This window comes from Hemicordylus capensis, chromosome 1, assembly GCF_027244095.1.
Source record: "Hemicordylus capensis ecotype Gifberg chromosome 1, rHemCap1.1.pri, whole genome shotgun sequence".
Lineage (NCBI taxonomy): Eukaryota > Metazoa > Chordata > Lepidosauria > Squamata > Cordylidae > Hemicordylus > Hemicordylus capensis.
This window is the reverse complement of record NC_069657.1, coordinates 47502542-47524996: the sequence shown is the minus strand read 5'-3', so window position 1 is coordinate 47524996 and position 22455 is coordinate 47502542. Positions and strand designations below refer to the sequence as shown.

Below are 22455 nucleotides of genomic sequence, written 5' to 3'. Positions count from 1 at the left end.
TTGCAGCTCCTATGAAGGTGGAAGCAGCAGAGAGCTGGGTGAGGCTAAGAGCACTCGCCTATGCTCTGTGCAGTGCTACACTTCCTTTCTGGAAGAGTTTATGGAGCAGAGAGGTGGTGGATGAGATCTGGGGCTCTGAGCAATTCACTGGGGACCTGTGCCCTTGGGATATGCACGAACCGTGCGGTGTTCCCCATAAGAGGGATTCCCAGATTTTGTTGACCACAACTCCCAGCATTCTGAGCTGCAGTGGCCTTTGGCTGGGGATTATGGGAGCTGAAGTCAAAAACGTCCGGGAATCTCTCTTACAGGGAACAATGGAACCGTGGTTCGAGCACTTTTAGGGAAATTGGGTCAAGAACTTTAAGAAAAAGGAGAGCAGGTCCTTACCTGCTCTCCGCAGCCCCATTCAGCTTCCTGCTGGGGTGGCATCCATCCCAATAACCCCCTGCACAGCACCAGCTCACACATGCTGACCACACATATGGCGCCCACCCATGCATGGAGACCATGTTATTGGGATGTATGCTGCCCCAGCCAGAAGCCTGCATGTGGCGGTGGGTGGGTGGGTGGAGGTAAGGAACTGCTCTCCTTTTTCTTAAAGTTCCCGGTCCAATTTCCCTAAAAGTGCTCGAACCGTGTTTCGTGCACATCCCTACTGTGCCCCATGGGCCACCCCCTAATGACATCCCGGCAATGTTCCTAACACAGAATACACGTGCTCTGGGATTTGGCCCTGAAGTCCTTGTTGCAACATTGGAGTAGCACATGACTGGGTGTGGAAATATTTTTCATAACCCCTTGCAAAATAAATTGGTAGGAAGCAGGAAAAGTGCTGGCCCATGACATCTTACTGTCTGAAGCACAGTACCAAACCTCCATTCCTTCCCTTCTCTTCCCCCACCCTTTGAAATCACAGTCTTCCTGTTGAAATCACATGACTCCAAATGTCCCCAGTATTCCCTGGAATGGGAGTCACATTGGCTGTTCTCTGGGCATTGGGATTTTCTAAACCCTTTGCTCCAGCCCTGTTAGTTTCTGAGATTCCTAATTAATTCCTTCCATTCATTCATGTGCCTGCATATTTATAGACAACTATCACATCTCCCTGAGTCTCTTCCCCATACAGCCTGCAAAATTAGCTCCCTTTGTCTTTTTCTCATTAATCTCCCCCAAGCCTTGCCAAATTTTTGTTTCTTGTCTGGTTTGCTCATTGTGTTGGTTCTGTTTTCATATGTTTTCCCTAAAGACTGGAAACTAGAGTTACAAGCAGAATCCCCAAGGGCCAACATAAAATCAGATGGAGAAGTCTTTTGTTCTTCAAGTAAGATTGGTTTATGCTATACAGGAAGCCTAAGTCTGACTTGTCATTTGCATAATGTGAAAGGGTACTGCAAGCTCTCCATATCCCTTTGTGATAGCACGCATCCTTGATTTTCTCATTTTTGAAGAAATCTTCATTCTGGTGATTCTCTTTATTTAGCAGATGGAGAGTAACTGGCCCTATCCACCCCCAGCACAGTACTTCTAGTGACTGTTGCTAGTGTCTGTCTTATGTTTCTTTTTAGATTGTGAGCCCTTTGGGGACAGGGAGCCATCTTATTTATTTATTATTTCTCTATGTAAACTGCTTTGGAAACTTTTGTTGAAAAACGGTTGTAATGGATTTAACCAAGCCTTTGTCTCAAAGCAATCCCACGTGAGGGGAAGAAGAATGCTGAATCATCCTCTCTCTTGCTTTCACCCTCAAAGGCTGTTCCTTTAAACTTAAACTATTCCTTTAGTAACGCAATCACTGCCACCACATCCACTTTTTAACAGAGTTTAATCCCCCCTGGTGTGGGTGGAATTCCAGGGAACTCTCCTTCTCTTCTCTACTGGAAAAGTACACAAAAACCTCCATGTACAAGCCTACATGTGATAAGAAAACTTGGTAGAGTTGCTGAGCAATCAAACTGAGATGTGTGTTGCACCAGAGACAAAAAACCCTTTCCAGCCCCCACTTTCCTGAGTTAAAAATCCACTCAGAGAGGCTGGTTAAAACTGCAAAGGACAAAAGGAAAAATAAACTTTATTTAAAATACTACAGACTGCTTCTGTCTGAGGCTTTCTCAGCTTTTAGTTACAGGTAAAAGGAACACTCAATAACTACAAGAATACTTCAAAAAGCACCCTCCAATGATGTTGGGGCGGCACACTTTTAAAATCATGGTTACCCAGTTGCTAAGAACATAGATGTAAGAAAATACAAAAAGCCTCTTTTAAGAGTTTACAGAGACTCTTGCAATGCCCTGTTGGAATGGCGCCGCCTCAGTTTCTCTTAGCTTATTACATTACAGATAAAATACATTAGAACAGTTGTAAGGATCTGCAAAGCACACCAAAGGAAAGTAAGAAGTTTAACATGAGCTAACTAACAAACTGTTCCCTGGCTAAACACTTCCCCGAAGCCAAAGCCCTGGCTTCCTTCCTGAACTCATCAAATCCATGGTAGAGACTTCAGGCCCCTGCAGTCCTAACTTCCCAGGATTGCAGTCCTCCTGGTTGCAGCTGTTGGCCTCACCAGCCAACCTGTTAGCCCAGCCTAGCTCCAACTGAACAAAGAAAGCCTTCTCTTCCTCCTGCAAGGCCCTCTAGGTCCTACACACCATGAGCTGAGTGGCTGATCCCTAGCGGTCACTGCCCATCAGTCAAGACAGAGTTCACTTCTGGTTCACTCTTTAGGGGAAGGAGGGGCTGTTCACTTCTGGAAGCTTTACTGCAGCAGGGGAAAAATAAATAAGAACAGAATTGACTGATTTCTTTGAAATAAAAAAACCAAGAGTCCTGCCACCCTGTCTGACATCTATGCCCAATTTCAAAGCCCTATGCCCAGCCATTCCAGGAGATCTAAAGCTGGAGGCAGAAAATGGAGTCCTTTACCCTTTCCTATGAAAGCAAAGGGCAGGTTTCTCCACATGAGGGTGGAAGGATGGTCCAGGGAGCAGCCTTCAATTTCAGATGTTTTTGTAAACATAACTTTTGGGGAAGTTTTTTAAATTTTTTTAAAAATCACTAAAAATCATTGCATTAACCAATCTGCTTCAAAATAAATACATAGAGTCCTGCCATCATGTCTTACATCTGTGTGCAATTTCAAAGCCCTATGCCAAGCCATGACTGGAGATCTTAAGGGTTGGGCATGAAAGTGGGATGCTTCACCCATTTTTTAATGAAGGCAAAGGGCAGATTCCTCCAGATGGGAGTGGAATGGTGGTCGGAGGAGTGGGGTCAGTTTCAGGAGTTTTGGTATTTTTTTGCTTTGAAAAAAGCTATAGGACTTTGTTGAAGTTCTCTCTCTTTTCTTTTCTTTTTTAGCCCCTGGACCCTCTCCCTGGGCTGCCAGAGCAGAAGAGGCAGCATGTCAGGGAGGAATCTCACATACGTTTGCCCCAAGGTCCATGTGGAATGACATCTCTTCTAGATGCCAGACTACCCCTCTACTCAAAGAACTATGATCCTGCCATTAAATACTACAGCAGACTGATCATGAAGGCCACAGCCATCCTGCAGCCATGGAAGAGGCAAGTATGGTTAGAGGTCAGTGTTTCAGAGCAAATAGGAGCCCATGAATGACTGACAAACATTATTTCAAGAAATTCAGGTTAACAACTGAGGCCCTGCACCTACACACACACACACACACACACACACACACACACACACACACAGCACTTTCAAGGGTGAGGCAGGTGTGTGAGAGAGACAGGAGGGCAGTTCACACTATCGTTATTAGGGTAGAAGAAGCCCCCTATCATAATTTGGAACCTGGATGCGCTTCCGGTTTTTGATCATGTATTGGCTAAAAACAAGGTTCGTGGCGGGAAGCTTGATCATCAGTCAAGCCCCAGGTCATTCCCTACCCAAATTCCACCCCCAGCTTCTGAACCAGGTAGGTGGGGAAATCACCCAGCCCAGCTGGGGTTTAACTGATGATCAAGTTCCCCGCCTCCAACCTTGTTTTTATCCAATACATGATCAAAAATTGGAAATGCGTCCAGCTCCTGAATTAGGTCCTACCCTAATGGCGACCATGTGAACTGCCCTAGGATCTTTTCTATCACAGCACCGTGACCTTGGAATTAGGCCATTCAGATTAGGCCTGCCTGGTCCAATCTCTGGCCACCTTTGGATGGATGATAAAGATTTGGATCTTTTGCAGAACCTCTTGCTTATGATGGTGTTAGTTGCTGATGGATATTGCTATGGTTTGTTTTAAGAATATAAGAACAGCCATGCTGGATCAGGCCCAAGGCCTTTCTAGTCCAGCATCCTGTTTCATACAGTGGCCCATAAGATGCCTCTGGAAGCCCACAGGAAAAGGTATGTGCATGCCCTCTCTCCTGCTGTTGCTCCCCTGCAGCTGGTATTTAGATGCATCTTGTCTCTGAGGCTGGAGATGGCCCACAACCACCAGACTGGTAGTCACTGATAGACCTGGCCTCCATAAATTTGTCTAAGCTCCTTTTAAAGCCATCCATGCTAGTGGCCATCACACATCTTGTGGCAGAGAATTCCATATAATTTATGAATGTAATCAATTTTAATACTGATTTTATGTGGTTTTTAATCGTGTAGTACACGGCCATGGGTTTTTTGGGAATTCTATTCACTGCTGTATTGTTTTTGTGAATCATATGCTAAACATTCTCTAATAAAAGTCAATCTGTTAATACATTATTTGTAGTGTGCAAAGCACTTTGCCATTTTTGTCTTAGTTTGCCTTCTCAAATAGGCCCTGTTGTTCGCCTTTTATACAGGTGGAGAAACTTAAGCTGAGGCAAGTCCAAAGCTGGCCAGTGAGGAGGAGGAGGAGGAGGAGTAGTCGTCGTTGTCGTTGTCATTGTCGTCGTCAGCTGCACAAAATGGATCCACAGCTCTCAGGTAGAATTCTCTCTCCATAACTGACTGACAGCAGCAATTCTGCCCCTCACCACAGGGCAGTTTACAATAATAAAAGAGAAGGATATACTTATTTGTTTGTACAGACCTATCCGTTTATATGGCACTTTATACAGAATGAGAAAAGAATACTATAAAATCCCTACATAAAGTCCTTCACAGAAAACAAACAATGAAAATTCACTTTAAACAATGGACCTAAAGGAATGCAAATAATCTTTAGTAGCAGCCTTAAAGCTATAATCACAGCTCGAATTCCTATAAAAAGAGGATCATATCATACCCATCTGCTAAAGGACTGGCAGCATTGATCCTGATAGTCCTTCCTAGGAAGATAATTCCACGGGCGGGGCAGTGGGAGGGTGCCACCTCTGAAAAAGCCGTGTTTCTTGTAGCTAAACTGACACGATGGTAAAGAGTTTTGGAGCACATATGGTCTCTGTTAATTTGAAGAAATGTGGTATGTTCCCAGAGCTGCTTTATTTCTGTGATCCTGGAACAGAAAAGCTTCTTTCATTCTCAGCCTCTCTTTTGACATATTAGCTGTATGCTCATTTCTCTTCTGGTCTGATGTGAGTTTTATGCTTACCTGTTTCAGCCTGGTTTGTGGACATACTTTGTACTGAATGAGAGCCTGCTGGAATGATGCACATTTTACTGTAGCTATAAGTGGCACAGCAGGGAAATGCTTGACTAACAAGCAGAAGGTTGCTGGTTCAAATCTCCACTGGTACTATATCAGGCAGCAGCGATATAGGAAGATGCATCATCTCATACTGCGTGGGAGGAGGCAATGGTAAACCCCTCCTGTATTCTACCAAAGAAAACCACAGGGCTCTGGGGGCACCAAGAGTTGAAGTTGACTTGATGGCACACTTTACCTTTACAAGCAAAATAGTCCCGCAGAGCTATTTTAATGTTCCTTTTTTGGCAAGAATTTCTTCCAAGTATATAAAACTGTAAAAAGAATGCTTTCCATTTAGCTGGTTAAATTTAAATGAGTGAAAATTTGTTTTCCTCTTTCTTTAGAAGTACTTGCAGCACTTCCTCTGAATGATGAAAAACAAAGAGGGTCTTGTTGTCTATACCTAGAGGAAATGCAACATTATTTATTTATTTATTTTAATTAAAATATTTTTATACCGCCGAAAACTTGTGTCTCTGGACGGTTTACAACAGAATAAAAACAAAGTAAAACGTTAGTTAAGACAAAAATGGGGGGGGGGACCACACATTACAACAATGTAAAAATTTTAAAATAATATATTAAAACAGCATTAATTAAAAGCCTGGGTGAGGAAATGTGTTTTTAAAGACCTTTTAAAAGCTGTCAGAGATGGGGAGGCTCTTATTTCACTAGGGAGAGCATTCCAAAGCCTCAGGCCAGCAACGGAGAAGGCCCGTCCCTGAGTGGCCACCAGATGAGCCGGTGGCAGCTGCAGACGGACCTCTCCAGCAGATCTCAGTGGGTGGTGGGGTTCATGCCGAAGAAGGCATTCCCTTAAATATCCAGGGCCCAAACTGTTCCCTTAAATACCCAGGGCCCAAACATTGTCAAATGGAATTTGCACAGAAATGTTGTTAAGTAACTATACTGCCACATAGTGGGTCCTCATTTGCTCCTTCTCAGCCCAAGAGGAAAGGTTGCATTTAGAGTTCATAGATAGTGACACTTTTCCCCACTGCTGAGGGATTTCTGTGAATAGGCCTCTAGATATAATTTTCTACATTTCCCATCCTAAGTGAGAACTGAATAAGACCAGTGAACTTGAGTAAATGAGGGACTCTTTGGAGAACGAATTATTGGAGAACAATGACTACTTTGGTGCCTTCAAGTTAGTTTGGCAGCTAACTGAGCAAAGAGGCACCTTTTAAAAGTGGTGATTCTCTTTATTTAGCAGGAGGAGAGCAACTGGCCCTATCCATTCCCAGCACAGCATCCCTCCAGTGGCTGTTGCTAGTGTATACCTTATGTTTCTTTTTTAGATTGCGAGCCCTTTGGGGACAGGGAGCTATCTCCATTCATGCATGCATGCATGCATTTGTAAACCACTTTCTGAACTTTGGTTGAAAAGCGGTATATAAATATTTGTCGTATTTGTATTCATGAGAACAGGAGCAGAGCACTGAGAGTGCTCCCAGTCAGCAGGCCCCGCACTGTGCATGGCAGGCAGCTCAGCTCTCCTTCCGCCAAAGCTAGCAATATTCATACCAGATGTGAGTCAATGCTGGAACCTGGACAGCCATTCAAACTGAGGGCTGTCCAGGTCAAAAGAGGACACATGACCACCCTGTCTGCAACACCAAAGCCATTGATGGCACTGGCCCACATGTTGCACAGCCGCTGGAGAGTGGAAGAAGGGCTGCACACTTGCAGAGAGGCTTCAGTCTACCTATGGCAAAGGCTTCTTCCACGACTGAGCGTGGGTGGAAGTGGATGGGGAAAGTGATTTTCACTTCTCTCGCATCCCTCCAAAAATCTTTTTTGCTTGCACAAATATGTCTCTGAGAATCACAAAGCCCTTGGGGATGTATTTTTTCTTCTGTTTGGAGGAAAGGAAGAGAAGTAAAAAAGTACCTTCCCCATCTACCTCCACTCCACATGTGGGCCTCTGTTCATAAAGCTGACAACATGGTGGACAGATAAACCAAATTCATCCAAATTTTACATTTCTACAGAGCAGATCTATAAACTGAGAAAGTCAATGTAGACAATACTGGCCCAGATGAACCAGCAGTTTAAGGCAGTGGTCAGGAGTGCTTATTATTAGCTTCAGCTATACTCATTTCTGGAGGTGCATGACCTTAAAACAGTGGTGCATATGCTGGTAATCTCCAGGCTCAACTATTGTAATGCACTCTATGTGGGGCTGCCTTTGTACAAAATTTGAAAACTACAATTGGTACAGAATGCGGCAGCCAGATTGATCTCTGGGACAACCCAAAGGGAACATTGCTTTTAAATGAACTGCACTGGCTGCCGATACGTTTCCAAGCAAAATGCAAAGTGCTGGATATCACCTATAAAGTCCTCAATGGCTTGGATTCAGGGTACTTAAGAGAGCACCTTCTTTGTCATGAACACTACTACCTATTAAGAAAATCTGTGGAGGTCCAGTTAGAGTTGCCACTGGCTCATTTGGTGTCAAGTCTAGACTGGGCCTTCTCTGTGGCTGCCCTGGGGCTTTGGAATATGCTCCCTGTCAAAATAAGAGCATCTCAGTTTCTGATCACTTTTAGGAAGCCCTCAAGGCATAGCTGTTTTCTCAGGCTTTTAACTGAAATTAATTTAAAATTTAATTTAAATTATAAATTAATGTATTTAAAAACAAAAAGAAATGTTTTATATTTGTTGTGTTTTAAATTTGTGTACTCTGCCTAGAGATACACATATCAGGCAGTATATAAATAGGATAAATGAATGAATGAATGTATAAACAAACAAACAAACAAACAAATAAATGTCCATCATGATTTATCCTATGTGTAATGCTTTTAATTTTCAGTGTTCTTTACAAATGCACTCAGCTTCACAACATTCATAACACTGTGAAGTAGGCAGTTATTGTTCACATTTTACAAGTGGGGAGATGCTGAGAGAGAGAATGACTTGACCAAAGCCACATAACAAATACGTAGCAGTGGAGGGATTTGAACACAAGTCTCAGATTCTATCCAGTGGGCACATTGACATTCTACTGCATATCCACCTCTCAGCTAGGACAAGAAGTGTGGAAGGGGAAACTTTATGTGAATTTTTTAAAAGGAACATAGTCATTGCAAAGGCTGGAACATGGCCATGATGTTCCAGTATGGTATATATTTTTGAATAAAAATAAATGATTATTATCCTCAGTGACTCCAGAGGGTGTAGTCAAGCTGTTTCGGACTGTGTCCTACCATCTGCTCTCTTTCCCCTTGCCCAACTTGGCTTATTTTATCTAACAATCAGATTATTGGAGAGGGTCTGGTAAACATCACAAGTGCTTCTCTGGGGGAGGGTAGGATGCCTCCTTGTCTTAAGGTGGTTATTATTAGACCATACGTGAAAAAACCTACATTGGACCCTTCAGAGTTAGGCAACTATAAGCCCGTCTCTAACCTCCCATGGTTGGGCAAGGAGATTGAGAGGGTGGTGGCCTCTCAGCTCCAGACAGTCCTGGAGAAAACTGATTATCTAGATCAAATTCAAACTGGGTTTTGTGGGCTATGGGGTTGCAACTGCCTTGGTCGGCCTGATGGATGATCTCCAATTAGGTATTGACAGAGGGAATGTGACTCTGCTGATCCTTTTGGATCTCTCTGCAGCTTTCAATACCATCCACCCCGGTATCTTTCTGGGTCACCTGGGATAGGTGGGATTGGGTGGCACTGTTTTACAGTGGTTCCATTCCTACCTCTTGAGACGATTCCACATAGTGTCACTTGGAGACTGTTGCTCTGCAAAGCAAGGGTTACTGTCTGGAGTTCCACAAGGCTCCATACTGTCGCCAGTGCTCTTTAACATCTACATGAAACCACTGGTAGAGTCGAATATCCAGGTGTGGGCACAATATTCATGTGGTATTACCCCCATGTCTTGGCCCGTGCCATTCTCATTTGAATGCAAATGGGATGTTGCAACCAGCTCTCTACCTGGAATTCAGGGATCCCTAAGGAGAACCAATTCCTCTCCCACGTGTGGCTGAAGGTTTTGACCTGGACCTTGCCCTCCCTCCTTGTGGGTCTCCAACTACATCCAAGGTCAGGAACACAGTGCAAAGAGCTGATTCACTCTGCTGCAATGGGATATCATGATCTCCAGGCTGTGGATTTGCAAATGCAAAGGAGACAATAGCCCTATTCAGACATTATGTCCTATGCACATTCATGTTTTTGTGTGAATGACTATGCCGGCATTCAATTTGCAAGTGAACCTGGGTGCAGGCCCCCTGAGCTGCAGAATTCAGATAGAAACCACACGTGTTCAGCATAACATGTGAATAATTTTACATGTATTCAGATCTGTACTAGTGTTCCCCAGGCGTGGAGCCAGCCGAGTGGCGGCCTGCATCCAGCCCCGCTTGGCGGCCCCCTCCAATATGCCCGGGCGCGTGATGTCACGTGCACGGGGGTGTGGCTTGGGCTCCAGAGGAGCCCAAAGCGAACTCCCCCCTCCCACGCCCGGGCTGACGAGAGCCCGGGTGAATTCTGCGCTTGTTATTTCAATATTTGCACATGACAAGGGGGCGTGGCCTGGGCTGCTGAGAACCCGAACGAGCTCTCAGCTCGTCATTTCAGGCAGCGTCGGCTGCCTAATAGGACGTTTTACCCTTTCTCTCCCTCCAGAGAGGGAGAGGAAGGGGAAAGCGTTCTATCGGGCAGTCTGCACTGCCTGAAATAACTAGCACAGAGTTCGCCCAGACTCTCAGTGGCCTGGGCGTGGGAGGGGGGAGTTTGCTTTGGGCTCCTATGGATCGGCGGGGATCGGCGGCCTTTTCCCATTGGCAGCCCGGGTTCTTTGAACCCGTTCACTCAACGGTGGCTCCACCTCTGGTGTTCCCTCTTAACAGGGATTCCCAGATGTAGTTGACTACAACTCCCAGAATCCCCAGCTGCAATAGCCTTTGCTTGGGGATTATGGGAGTTGTAGTCAACAACATCTGGGAATCCCTGTTAGAGGGAACTACATGTATACAGAGTTGTGAGTACACTGACACTGTACATGCTTTGAACAGAACATGAATAGGGCTCACATCATTGCAAACTCTCCTATAGAGGCACTGCATTCCAGCAAGCCATTTAAACCATAATCATCCCATCTGGTAGAATTTACTAGGGAATGGGAGGACTCCCTTAGGGAAAAGTTAGGAGAAGGCATTGTGAGGAGGAGGGGGGATAGGTAAGGGCATGTGGCAGAGGATTCACATTTTTCAAAAAAGGTGCCAGGGCTTAGCCCCCTCCATTCCTGATTTGTGATGGTTGATTGTGGTTGTTCAGTTGTGAGGGAGTAGATGCCCTCTGTTGACCCTTTTTGACAAATTTGCCCTGGTTGACCCTTTGCTACTGAAAATTTAACATCCCCTAGGAGTGTGTGTGTGCGTGCGTGCATATGTGTCTGTGTGCACTCATTCCTCTTATACAAGATAAAAATACACACATACATACACACCCTATAGGATGGCAAGTTTTCAGTAGCAGGGGGTCAACAAGGGCTAGTATCTTCCTCTGAGATCACAGCGTCACAGGTGAAAAGTAAAATGGTTGCACAAAAACCAGACATTGCAGAACCAGAAGGAAAGGCATCAACAGACATCACTCTTTGCTGCTTTTCCTGTTTGGTATTTATGGATGCCAGACTACTCAGTTCTCCCTTCCCATTCCCCAAAGGATGAGTTAAAGATCACAGCACAGAAGAGACAAATGTAAAAAATCAATACACTTTATTGTTATCTATTTGTGAAAATGCAGCATATTGGATAGGTAGATAAAGAAAGGTGTTTTCATGCAAGCGCATGTCTTAGCTAGAAGGCCTATTTTCTATGTGTGCTACAGTCTTTCTACCCTGTTTATAATTTCTTCAAAATGTGCTCATGGACAGAGCACTTCTTCAGCCTATGCTATATTTAGTGTTTCCAGTGTGCACATGGAACTAGGAAGCAGCAGGACGGAGAAAGATGCGGCTAAAGCCGGTTGTCAAAGACAACGTTCCACTGCAAAGTGAGAAACGCAACTTGGACAATACCTGGACCCATATCCCTAAGACACTTATGCAGGACAAAGAAAGAATCCAGCACCCACTGTGTACATTGGTTGCTCCAGCTGACTCAAGAAAAAAACAGCATGAACTTGCCTTGTGCCAACCAATCAAATATGGCAGCCATGCAAAGTTCTTTCCATAACAGCAAAGCTTTTCAGGATGCTGAAATTGCATTTTGAGGATATTTTTAACTCAAATTCTTACATTTGGTTTTTGCCTACAGATAAAGTTGATATTTTTTTCCCACCAGGGGGCAGGGGGCGGGGGGGAGATTTCAGCATTTGCTATGTTTGCACATCTACTTAGGCTTGAATTTTGCTGCTGTATGTTCCCAACCCCACCTCCAAAAATGGATTTTGAATCTCAGATATGTGCTTCTGAATTTTGAAAATGTGATGGATGCTGAGTTTGTGCAAAGTCCCATAAAGCACATTTAATTGTATCAGGGCGACAGGTTTTAATAATTAACAAACAAACAAACAAACAAACAAACAGGAGGAAGAGGAGGAGGCACCTATCACTATAGGGTCCTGGCACAGAGAACAAGGGGAGTATGTGACAAGGTATGTGTTAGCTAATCCACTAGCCTGCTTAATCCCTGACTAACCCTGTTAACTCCCTTTATGGAGTTGAATACATTGCTGAAAGTATCATTCAAGGCTTACACTGGTGGGTATATCCTAAGAGTCCGTACTTAAGGTAAAGATATATAGGGAAAGGAATCAGAACTCTCCTCCTGTGGAGGAGAGCTGGTCTTATGGTAGCAAGCATGACTTGTCCCCTTAGCTAAGCAGGGTCTGCCCTGGTTGCATATAAAAGGGAGACTAGAAGTGTGAGCACTATAAGATATTCCCCTCTGGGAAGAGCAGAAGGTTTCAAGTTCCCTCCCTGGCAGCATCTCCAAGATAGGGCTGAGAGAGATTCCTGCCTGCAGCCTTGGAGACGCCGCTGCCAGTCTGTGAAGACAATACCAAGCTAGATAGACCAATGGTCTGACTCAGTATATGGCAGCTTTCTATGTTCCTAACTTGATTTGTGGGGCAGCATTAAAAACAGAACATTTTATAAAATGAGCCTGAAGAATTCTGGCCCTTGAAATGCCTCTTATCTTCCATTACAGGGTCTGAACTCTCCACCCTATTAATCATGAAAGAGTAATTCATTGCAAAGTGCTAATCGGAGGGCCTACATTCAAGGACTGCTGCCTACCGCCTCCCCTCAACAGTTCAGTTCACTATCTCACCAGCTTGCTCTCTGACACACACAAAATTATGCCTCATATGCTCTCTGGCTGATCTTCTCTCAGGCTGGAGAGTGGAACGCGTGATACAGGCATGGTTGCCTTTGGTGTATGCATACATTTCTTTTGTCTCACTGCTGTCTCTGGTCAAGGAGAGTTTGCAGAGTTACAAAACCTGTTCACCAGAAGCAAAAGGGAACATATACTGCCTAATGTTCCACTGCCTTGTACTGAGGTGGCCCACTGGTCCATCCAGTTCAGTCTTGTCTACACCAGGGCTGCTCAACTTCAGCCCTCCTGCAGATATTGGCCTACAACTCCCACAATCCCTGGCTATTGGCCACAACACCAGGGGGTTATGGGAGTTGTAATTCAAAAATGGCCGGAGGGCCAAAAGTTGAGCAGGCCTGGACACTGACTGGCAGCAGCTCTCCAGGATTTCAGGCAGGGGTCTTTTCCAGCCCTACTTGGTGATGCTAGAGATTGAAGCTGGGACCATCTGCATGCAGAGCAGCTGATCTAAAACTGAGCTCTGCTGCCCCCACCTAGGGAAGATTGCAGAGACACGAGGGGCAGGAAACCCTGCCTTCTGTCTCCAGCCTCACACAGTGCTCTGTCTGCCTCTCAGATGAAGCCTTTCGCCCTCACAACCCCGCTCTTCTCACAGCTCTCCTCTCTCACATGTGCATCTGTGCTGTGTGCTCCTCTGTTTGCGCACTCCCAGGTGCCCTGCGCGACTGTACCTTGTGACACACTCTGCCTGCTTTCTCTCTACCTTGACCATCATTGTGCTCAGCTCAAGCAATCTTGCTTGCTTGGAACCCGATGAGCTTTGAGCAGGGAGATTAGGCAAGGGTCAGGGCCGGAGGCTTGAAAACGAGCCTCATTCGGCAAAGAAGGAAAAGAAACCCAGTCAGTCAGCAGATCTGCTATCCTGGCAAGCCACATGGTCAGGCTATGAACGGCTATCCCTGCATGTTGGGATGGAGGGAGGCGATAAGGAAGTGGGCAGAGAAGTGCTTTCCATCTCTGAAGTGTGCAGGCAAAACTCCATCTGCCTTCATTCCTTGTGCTGTTTGCCCAACCACGCTAGACTGTTCTTGTGAAATTGGCTTCTTTCTATAGCAGGGTCACTTAAAGCTGCAAAAAAAGCTCCAAGTAACGCACTGGGCAAATCCCACGGGCATCTACGCTGTGCTTGAAGCTTTACTCACAACAACACAGAGCTGCCTTTTAGATGGTGGGAGATGCTGTTGCTGCTGCTGCTGCTCCTACTGCAAGTTAAGTATGGAAGGCAAGGTGGGAGAGAATTTGGTGAGAAAGGGTGGGAGAAATAGGGCAAGAGAATGATTCAGAGACCCAAGGGAGGAGGGTCTGATTTATACGGTTAGCAATCCCGAGACGGCTTCCATAGCTTCACCTACATGGTTGGGGGGCCTCTCTCCTGCTAAAACACACCATTGTAGCCCACTTAGCTTGCTAGCGGCCTCCCCTCTGAAAGGCTGCAAGGCTTAGAGATGGAAAAAGTAGAAGTACCCCCCAAGCGCTGCAGTCCATTGCAACACATGTGTGGATGCGCATGTGCACATGTATGTGCTGGGAGGCGTCACTTCTCCTTCTGCCTGTGATAGTCACTTCCTACATTGAGCATGGGGATGAGAAGTCCAAGGAGCCACCGCTTCCCAAAGACCTCCTGCAGGTTCTTCTGCCAAGGCCGGGTACGGGCCGCCATCCCCTTCCGCACCTGGTAGCGCGTCTGCCCCCGCAGGATCAGCAGCATTTGGTGGCAGCAGAAGCCGGCACAGGCAAGTCCGATTCCCAGCCAGAGGTACAGCATGAGGATGACGAACATTTCTGAGCTAAGAAGAGCTCCTGCAGAACCACAGCCAAGGGAGGGGGAGAAAAGAGGAGGAGAGCATTTTTATACCTTCTCTCGCAGCAATGGTGCACTTCTACTTAGGAGTCACCAAACTGAAGTCTTCAACTCCTGGAAATGAAGAGCTAGTGCGCATTACATTTGTGTTGCAGCTCTCCCCAACTTCTGGATGGGTGTCGTTGTGCACCATCAGGAGCACAGGAAATGTCCCAGGGAAAGACAGGTCTATTTGCCTCCTGCATGCACTATGAGATGTCATTTATACAGGCTGACCAGCCCAGGTTCATCCCACAGCCATCCTCATCAGATACGTGGACCAACGTGGCAAAGAAAATCACCCAGAGTAGTCCCACTGAAATTAAAGGGACACATTAGCCAATGCCTACGCCAAGTAATGTTCCTCATCATGTCATCCACTGTCTGAAGTGCTCCCCAAATCTGCACTACAAGGCTAAAGGACCTCGCCCCAGGAATCAAATCCCTCTAGATATTCTGTTCATGACATTTCAGTGGAGTAGTTGACACAGATAGTCACACTACTCTAGAACAGGGGTAGACAACCTTGGCTTTCCAGCTGCTGCTGAACTACAACTCCCATAATTGCCAGCTGCAATTTATGGTGGCTGGGGTTGATGGGAGTTGTAGTTCAGCAATGGCTGGAGAGCCAACGTTGCCTATCCATCCCTGTTCTAGAGGAAGGTAGCAAATACGCTGAGAGATTTTTTGGACTCACACTGAGGATGCAATTCTTTCTACATGCTTGCCTGGGAGTAGGACTCACTGAACTCAGTGGTACTTATTTTTGAGCAAATATACACAGGAATGCCCTGTTAGTGACTTATCCTTAGCTACTGCTTAAAAGTAGGTTTGCAGCTCCCTAAAGTTAGACGTAAGCACTCTCTCTCAGTACAGTAAGCAGAGGGTAAACCTGAATGTCTGCACAAGCTCTACTTTATAATTCAACAGATATAGAACTAGAAGGGCAGGAAAATGCAGAATTAAACATTCTAGTTTTCTCAGTGCTTTCTTTCTGTGATACATGCTATGATCGTTAAAACTGAATGGTTTAATCAAAGGTAAAACTGAATGGTAGTACAAAGCATGATTAACAGGCTTTAAGAAGGGTTTGGATAACTTCATGGAGGAGAGGTCTATCATTGGCTACTAGTCAGAGGGCTATAGGCCACCTCCAGCCTCAAAGGCAGGATGCCTCTGAGTACCAGTTGCAGGGGAGTAACAGCAGGAGGGAGGACATGCCCTCAACTCTTGCCTGTGGCTTCCAGTGGCATCTGGTGGGCCACTGTGTGAAACAGGATGCTGGACTAGATGAGCCTTGGGCCTGATCCAGCAGGGCTGTTCTTATGTTCTAACTTGATCATTGAACGAATCTGGGAAATTATGTAGGATATAAGAACAGCCTTGCTGGATCAGGCCCAAGGCCTATCTAGTCCAGCATCCTGTTTCCTACAGTGGCCTACCAGATAAGAACATAAGAACAGCCCTGCTGGATCAGGCCCAAGGCCCCTCCTAAGAGGCTTCCCAGATGCCCCTGGGAAGCCCACAGTCATGAGGTGAAGGCATGCTCCCTCTCCTGCCGTTGCTCCCCTGCACTGGAGATGGTCTATAGCCATGAAGACTAGTAGCCATTTCTAGATGGAATTTGTTCATGTCCCTTTTAAAGCCATCCAAGCTAGTGGCCATCACCACATCCTGTGGCAGAGGATTCAATAGATTAATTGTGCGCTGGGTGAAAAAGTACTTCCTTTGTCTGTCCTAAGTGTCCTGGCAATCAGTTTCATGGGATGGCCCCTGCTTCTATTGTTGAGAGAAGGAGAATTTTTCCTCCTCTGTGTCCATTCTCTCTACTTCATGCATAATTTTATATACCTCTATCATGACTCCCTGTCATCGCCTCTTTTCCAAAGTAAAGCGCCCCAGATGCTGTAGCCTTGCCTCATAAGGAAGGTGCTCCAGGCCCTTGATCATCTTGGCTGCCCTCTTCTGCAACCTTTTTCAGTTCTATATTGTCCTTTTTGAGCAATGTTAATATTTAAGCAATAATAAGCAGGATAGGAGACAGAACATTTTACCTGCAATCTCTAGGAAGACTTGAAATAGTAATGTGCCATTGTATAACCTGGAGGAAAGAGCTCTGTCCCGCTGGAAGTCATAAGGAAGCAGGAGGCTTTCAGTGTTGTATTTAATTCCTCTCATTGAGATTCAGCCGTGTTTTCTGATATGCCAAATTCTGACAGTTTGAGGTTGAGATATTAATTCAATTGAAGAAGCATGAGGGCCAGATAATACTGCCCAGGTTGAGTCTGGAGACATTTGGCACAGGTAGGATTGAACTGTTGGTACATTTGCCAAAATAAATGGACCTCTGCTGCCTACCCTTGGCTGCCGTGTGCTTTTGCTGATCCTTCATATGGACATACATTCTCTGCTCTTCTAAGTAGTGCCTTTGCCAGGGTTCTTCCTAGTGCAATCTGTAACACAGGGGTTCTCAAACTTGGGTGGCCTGATGTTGTTGGACTACAACTCCTACCCCATGCACTGGCCTGTGGCTGGAGAAGATGGGAGTTGTAGTCCAGCAACATCTAGGGACTCAAGTTTCAGAGCCTCTGCTGGAACACATTGCAGTGACCCTGATGCATCCTGAGACTTGAGACTTGAGTACTGGACCTTGTTTACTGAACAACACAGACTTTCTTCTGCTGTAACAACTGAGCTTCTTTCCACTCTGGGGATGAATGCAGGCTTTTATTTATTTAAAAAAAAACACACACAATGAGCCCAGATTGCCATTGAATATCCCTTTTATATATTTACATTTGCAGAGGAGGAGTGCAAAAACTGAAGAGGGGAGAGATGAGAGAGGACCTTGAAAAGTCATCTTTCTGCAAGGGACTGCCAAACAGGTGACTGTGTGCTTAAGAAGAATAAAGGATAATATTGAAACGAGTTCCCATTAACGAGCAGTGAATAGGCAGCCATGCACTCAGATTAATTTTAAAAAGCCAGCTCACTCTGATAAAAGATGGGAAAGCAGGGTAGAAAATAGTGGGGATGGAAGAAGCTGAGGAATGTTGTTTATCCAAGGGATTGCTAGAGGTAGGGGATATCACAGGAAGATTGTGAGTGCTTTGGGGAGATCCTAACACTCACATTATGAAATAAAGTGCAAATCAGGACAGAACCCATCCCTATGTGCAGACTTCGCAAACTATTAGTGCAAGACTGTGCAAGCAGTTAATGAATCTAGGAATATTCCTCTGTTCAATTTATACTGAATATTAGGCTCATTAATTATATTATGTATCTATTCTAATGAATGGGGGGTGCTTTTATACTGCTTCAATGCACTATAACAGAGCTATGTAATGACTGGGAGTGATCAAAACATAGCTCAAAATTTCAGTATCCTCTTCTGTAGATGGATTGTGGCAAAGAATTATATGTAGGCTGGGCTCCAACAAACTGTACAACTAGTTACATGCACCCAGGAAGGCTTCTGGCTTGTGTTTCTCACAGCAGCCTCTCACACTACATGGAAAACCACTTTTGAAACAGGCGGAGCTTGTGATGTGGTCTGGGAGTCTATTGTTCAAAGAAAGAAAGAAAGACAAGCATTTCATTGGACATACCCAAGCCCTTAGGCATGCCTCAGGTAGACAATTTGAATCCCAGTCTTGCTGTTTTAAAATACAAACTCTACCAGGACCTTTAAACTAAGTGCATTTCTCCTTCACTTTTAGGGAAATATTCTGTGGCACAGGAAAAAATATCACATTGTTGCTGGATAAGAACAGAACACGTGTAATGAGGACCCTTGACAATTGTTATCCTCTTGTTCAAACTCAACTGGAATATTAATATGTTGATTGTAAAAAATAAGAATATGGAGACATGGATCTGGAACATCCATTAAAATGAATGGGGCAGAAGAAGTCTTTGGGACTTCTACATCAGTGAAAGTCCCATCAGTTTGAAGCCTATTCTGGGAAGACGAGGAGCAGACTTGAGAAGGTAGCGATCTTTTCTTAAAAAAAACAAAACTTTTTTCTTCAAACCAACAAACAGAAGGAGGGGGATATTTTGAGGGGTTGATATCTCTTTAAGGAAGAAGTCCCTCTGTGTGTGTGTGTGTGTGTGTGTGTGTGTGTATCTCTATTTGTATTTTTGCCAGGGCTTGTTTTTGTGACTGTGTGGCTTTCAGTTTTAGTTTCTCTTTTGCCTGGAGAGAGACAGTGGGAGGAGCCAGGTAGGGCTGAGATGAGTTACACCTGGTTGGAGGGGTCGCATTCCAGTTGAGCCTGTAACTCTGTTTGAAGCCTACCCTCTACATAAGAGGAGACAGCCAGTGAAATTAGCGACTAGAACTCAGTGAAAAGGAATTAGCAAACAGGTATCATAGGAGTTTTATATGGAGTTCCGTGGGGAAGTGTATGAGAAAGCTTGAACGGAGCCCCTCTCAATCACAAAGAGCCCAGCTGGAAGAGAAGGTAATGTTGGAGATCCAGCTCCAGATAGCATTGACCTTTTGCACCAGTAACTCTAATGACTAGTAGGGGCATTGGGAGTAGAGATAGTCAGGGTCTCCCAGGGGTGTAGCTAACATTGAGCAGGTGGGTTCAAAGAACCCAGGAGCCCCAGCTCCTGAGGGCCCCCCAGCTCCACTCCTCTCTATTTTCTTCATTATCTCACTCACTTCAAGGGGCTGCCAGAGAGAGGGGTGAACATGGGCCTCCTCTGTAGCTATGCCCATGGGGTCTCCTTTTCTTTCCTGTCTATCTCTGCATCTATGACCCCTCTATTGATAGAATGTGCTCAGAAACTGCCTGGTAGTCTTCTCCTCCTCCTTCCCAGAATGCTTCTAGCTCTCTCTCTGAGCACCAAGCTTCTATAGATCTCTCTCTGACCAACATGTAGCCAGCAGTTAGATATAAGTATTTTCCTGTCATCATGTACTTCTGAATAAAGTGGATTAGTTTAACCTTACATGAATCTCCATACTTATCATTTACAAGCTGTTGCCCCTGAGACCCTGTTAACTTCTGCTGTAATGGGAGTGAGTTAGCTCCTGAAATACTCTGCTATATAAATAATTACGCCCACCAGGAAAGTACTATTCCCTCTTTTATATTCTCAGGAAAGAAATTTAAACTGTTGAAAAGCTGACAAAATCAGCTAAGACCTAACTTTCAAACAAACAATCTCCAAATACTCTAAACAGCCAACAAAACCAGTCATGAAGGTAGAAAGCCACAGGGGAGGGGTCACTTCCCAGTGTATTGCACAGAGTGTTGCATGTATGACTGTTTGCTTGATGGGTGGAAGTTGTGGGTGTGTGCTTGGTGCAAGGAGCTCCTGGCTCTCAGGGAACAATTTTGTTCCCTTGAAGTCAAGGTGACTGGAGAAGCTCAGAGTCAGAGAGGCATGTGGAGGAGACCTTCAGGGACATGATAGAGGCATCCAACTCCCAGGATGATGGCTCCTCTGCTGCCATGGAAAATGAAGGTTTTGGGTAAGGAGCACATAATTCCAAAGAAGAGGTAAATGTTCCCTTAGAAGGGACCCCTTCTGTGGATGATGAATTCATATCCTCTCACACAGGGGATACTCCTCTGGTGGCTGGGGGCCTTCTACTAGTGAATGATTCAGTCATTAGGGGCATAGAGAGATGGGTCTGTGACCTACATGTAAACCATACAATGACTATCATGCCTGGTGCATCTAGATAGGCTATTAGGCAGTGCTGGGGAGGACCAGCTATTGTGATACATGACAGCAACAATGTTGGGAACTGTAATCAGGAGGTCCTGGAAGCAAAATTTAGGCTGCTAGGTAGCATATTGAAATCCAGGACCCCCAAGTTAGCATTCTCAGAAATGTTACCTGTTCCACACACAGGGCCAGCGAGACAGGCAGAACTGAGGGGTCTCAATGCGTGGATGAGACAGTAGTGCTGGGAGGAGAGGTTCAGATTTGTTAGGCACTTGGATATTTGGGGGAGTTTTGTAAAGCCTGTACAAAAGGGATGGGCTCCATTTGAACCAAGATGGAACCAGAATGCTGGCACTTAAAATCAAAATGACCACAGAGCAGCTTTTAAACTGATGCCTGGGGGACAGCTGACAGGAGCTAGACAGTATACAGTTTGGCAAATGTCATTCCTTGAGGTGCAAGGGTATAAATGCTTCAGATAAACTGGAAGGGGACAAAGTAGAAAAAAGAGTAGGCAGAAGGATGTGCTAACTAGTCAGAGAGATCAAATGGTCAAAAGAAAAATAGCACACATCAGGTAAGAGATTCAACGTATAGGAGCTTATATGCCAATACCAGAAGCCTCCAAACTAAGATGAGTGATTTGGAATGATTGGTTGCTAATGAAAACATAGATATAGTGGGCATAATGGAAACCTGGTGGAACAGTAAGTACCAGTGGAACATTGTTATTCCTGGATAGAAACTCTATAGAAAGGACAAGGAGGGGTGAATTGGGGGTAGAATAACACTGTGTGTTAAAAAAAGGAATAGAATCTAACATGCTAGAAAACCTAGGAGAACCTGAGTCCTCCACAAAAACTCTGTGGGTGATATTACAAGGCCTGAAAGGAAACATGTTACGAAGAATGTGCTATTGCCCTCCTGATCAAAATGCTGACAGTGACTGGGAGTTGCAGAAGGAAATCAGGGAGGCACCAAAGAGAGACAGAGCTGTAACTATGGGTGATTTCAATTACCCATACAGACTGAGTAAATTCACATTCAGGTAATGACAAAGAGGCCAAATTTCTAAATTCACATTCAGATTCACTGAACAACTGTGCCCTAGAACAGTTGATCATGGAACCAAACAGAGATGGCAACCTAGGACTTAATCCTGAGCGGTGCACAGGACCTGGTGTGAGATCGCAGTGTTGTGGAATCTTCAGGAAACCGTGACCATACTGTGATCAAATTCAGCATATCTGCTAGGAGAAAATCTAATGCAGACATTTTGAATTTCAGAAGAGGATACTTCTCTAAAATTTGGTGAAAAGAAAATGGAAAGGAAAGATCAGGAGTCACTTCACTCCATAATGAATGGAGTCTATTTAAAAACATAATAATAGAAGCCCAGTCAGAATGTATACCAAAAAGGAGGAAAGGTACCACCAAGTTCAGGAGGATGTCAGCATGGCTAACAAGTAAAGTCAAAGAAGCTATAAAGGGGAAGAAGACTTCCTTCAGAAATTGGAAGACCTGCCCAAATGAAGAGAACAGAAGGAAACACAAACTCTGGCAAAAGAAATGCAAGGAGACAATAAGGGATGTGAAAATAGAGTATGAGGAATATTTTGCTAAAAGCATCAAGGGGAATAACAATAAATACATCAAAAGCAGAAAACCTGCCAGGGAGGCAGTTGGACCCTTAGATGATGAGGTAGGGGGAGGGATTGAGGATAAGGAGATTGTGGAGAAGCCGAATATGTTATTTGCATCTGTCTTCATAGTAGAGGATATTGACCATATATCTGCTTTGGACATTGCTTCTCAGGCTTGGAGGCTGAAAAACTGGGCCAATTTGAGGTGATGAAAAAGTTTGTTCTAAACTGTCTTGAAAAACTAAAAATCACCAGGGCCAGATGGCATCCACCCAAGAGTTCAGAAGGA

General features: G+C 44.9%; 1 protein-coding gene and 1 long non-coding RNA gene across 5 annotated transcripts in view; one reads left to right on the top strand and one right to left on the bottom strand.

The window, feature by feature from the left end:
- Window positions 1-4808: 4808 nt before the first annotated feature.
- On the top strand, window positions 4809-19748 carry LOC128340118 (uncharacterized). The gene is made up of 3 exons (XR_008313476.1): window positions 4809-4923; window positions 17637-17717; window positions 18555-19748. It is a non-coding gene; the product is annotated as an uncharacterized LOC128340118 (long non-coding RNA).
- The window catches only part of ZDHHC22 (zinc finger DHHC-type palmitoyltransferase 22), a 23606-nt gene continuing 12497 nt past the window's right edge, over window positions 11347-22455 (bottom strand). For 3 of the 4 annotated variants that reach the window (XM_053284894.1, XM_053284896.1, XM_053284895.1), the window contains exon 3: window positions 11347-14792. In XM_053284894.1, coding sequence (XP_053140869.1) covers window positions 14527-14792 — 266 coding nt within the window. In that variant the 3' untranslated portion in view covers window positions 11347-14526. Of the gene's footprint in view, window positions 15149-22455 lie in introns of all 4 variants that reach the window. The other variant, XM_053284898.1, reaches the window with a different exon arrangement.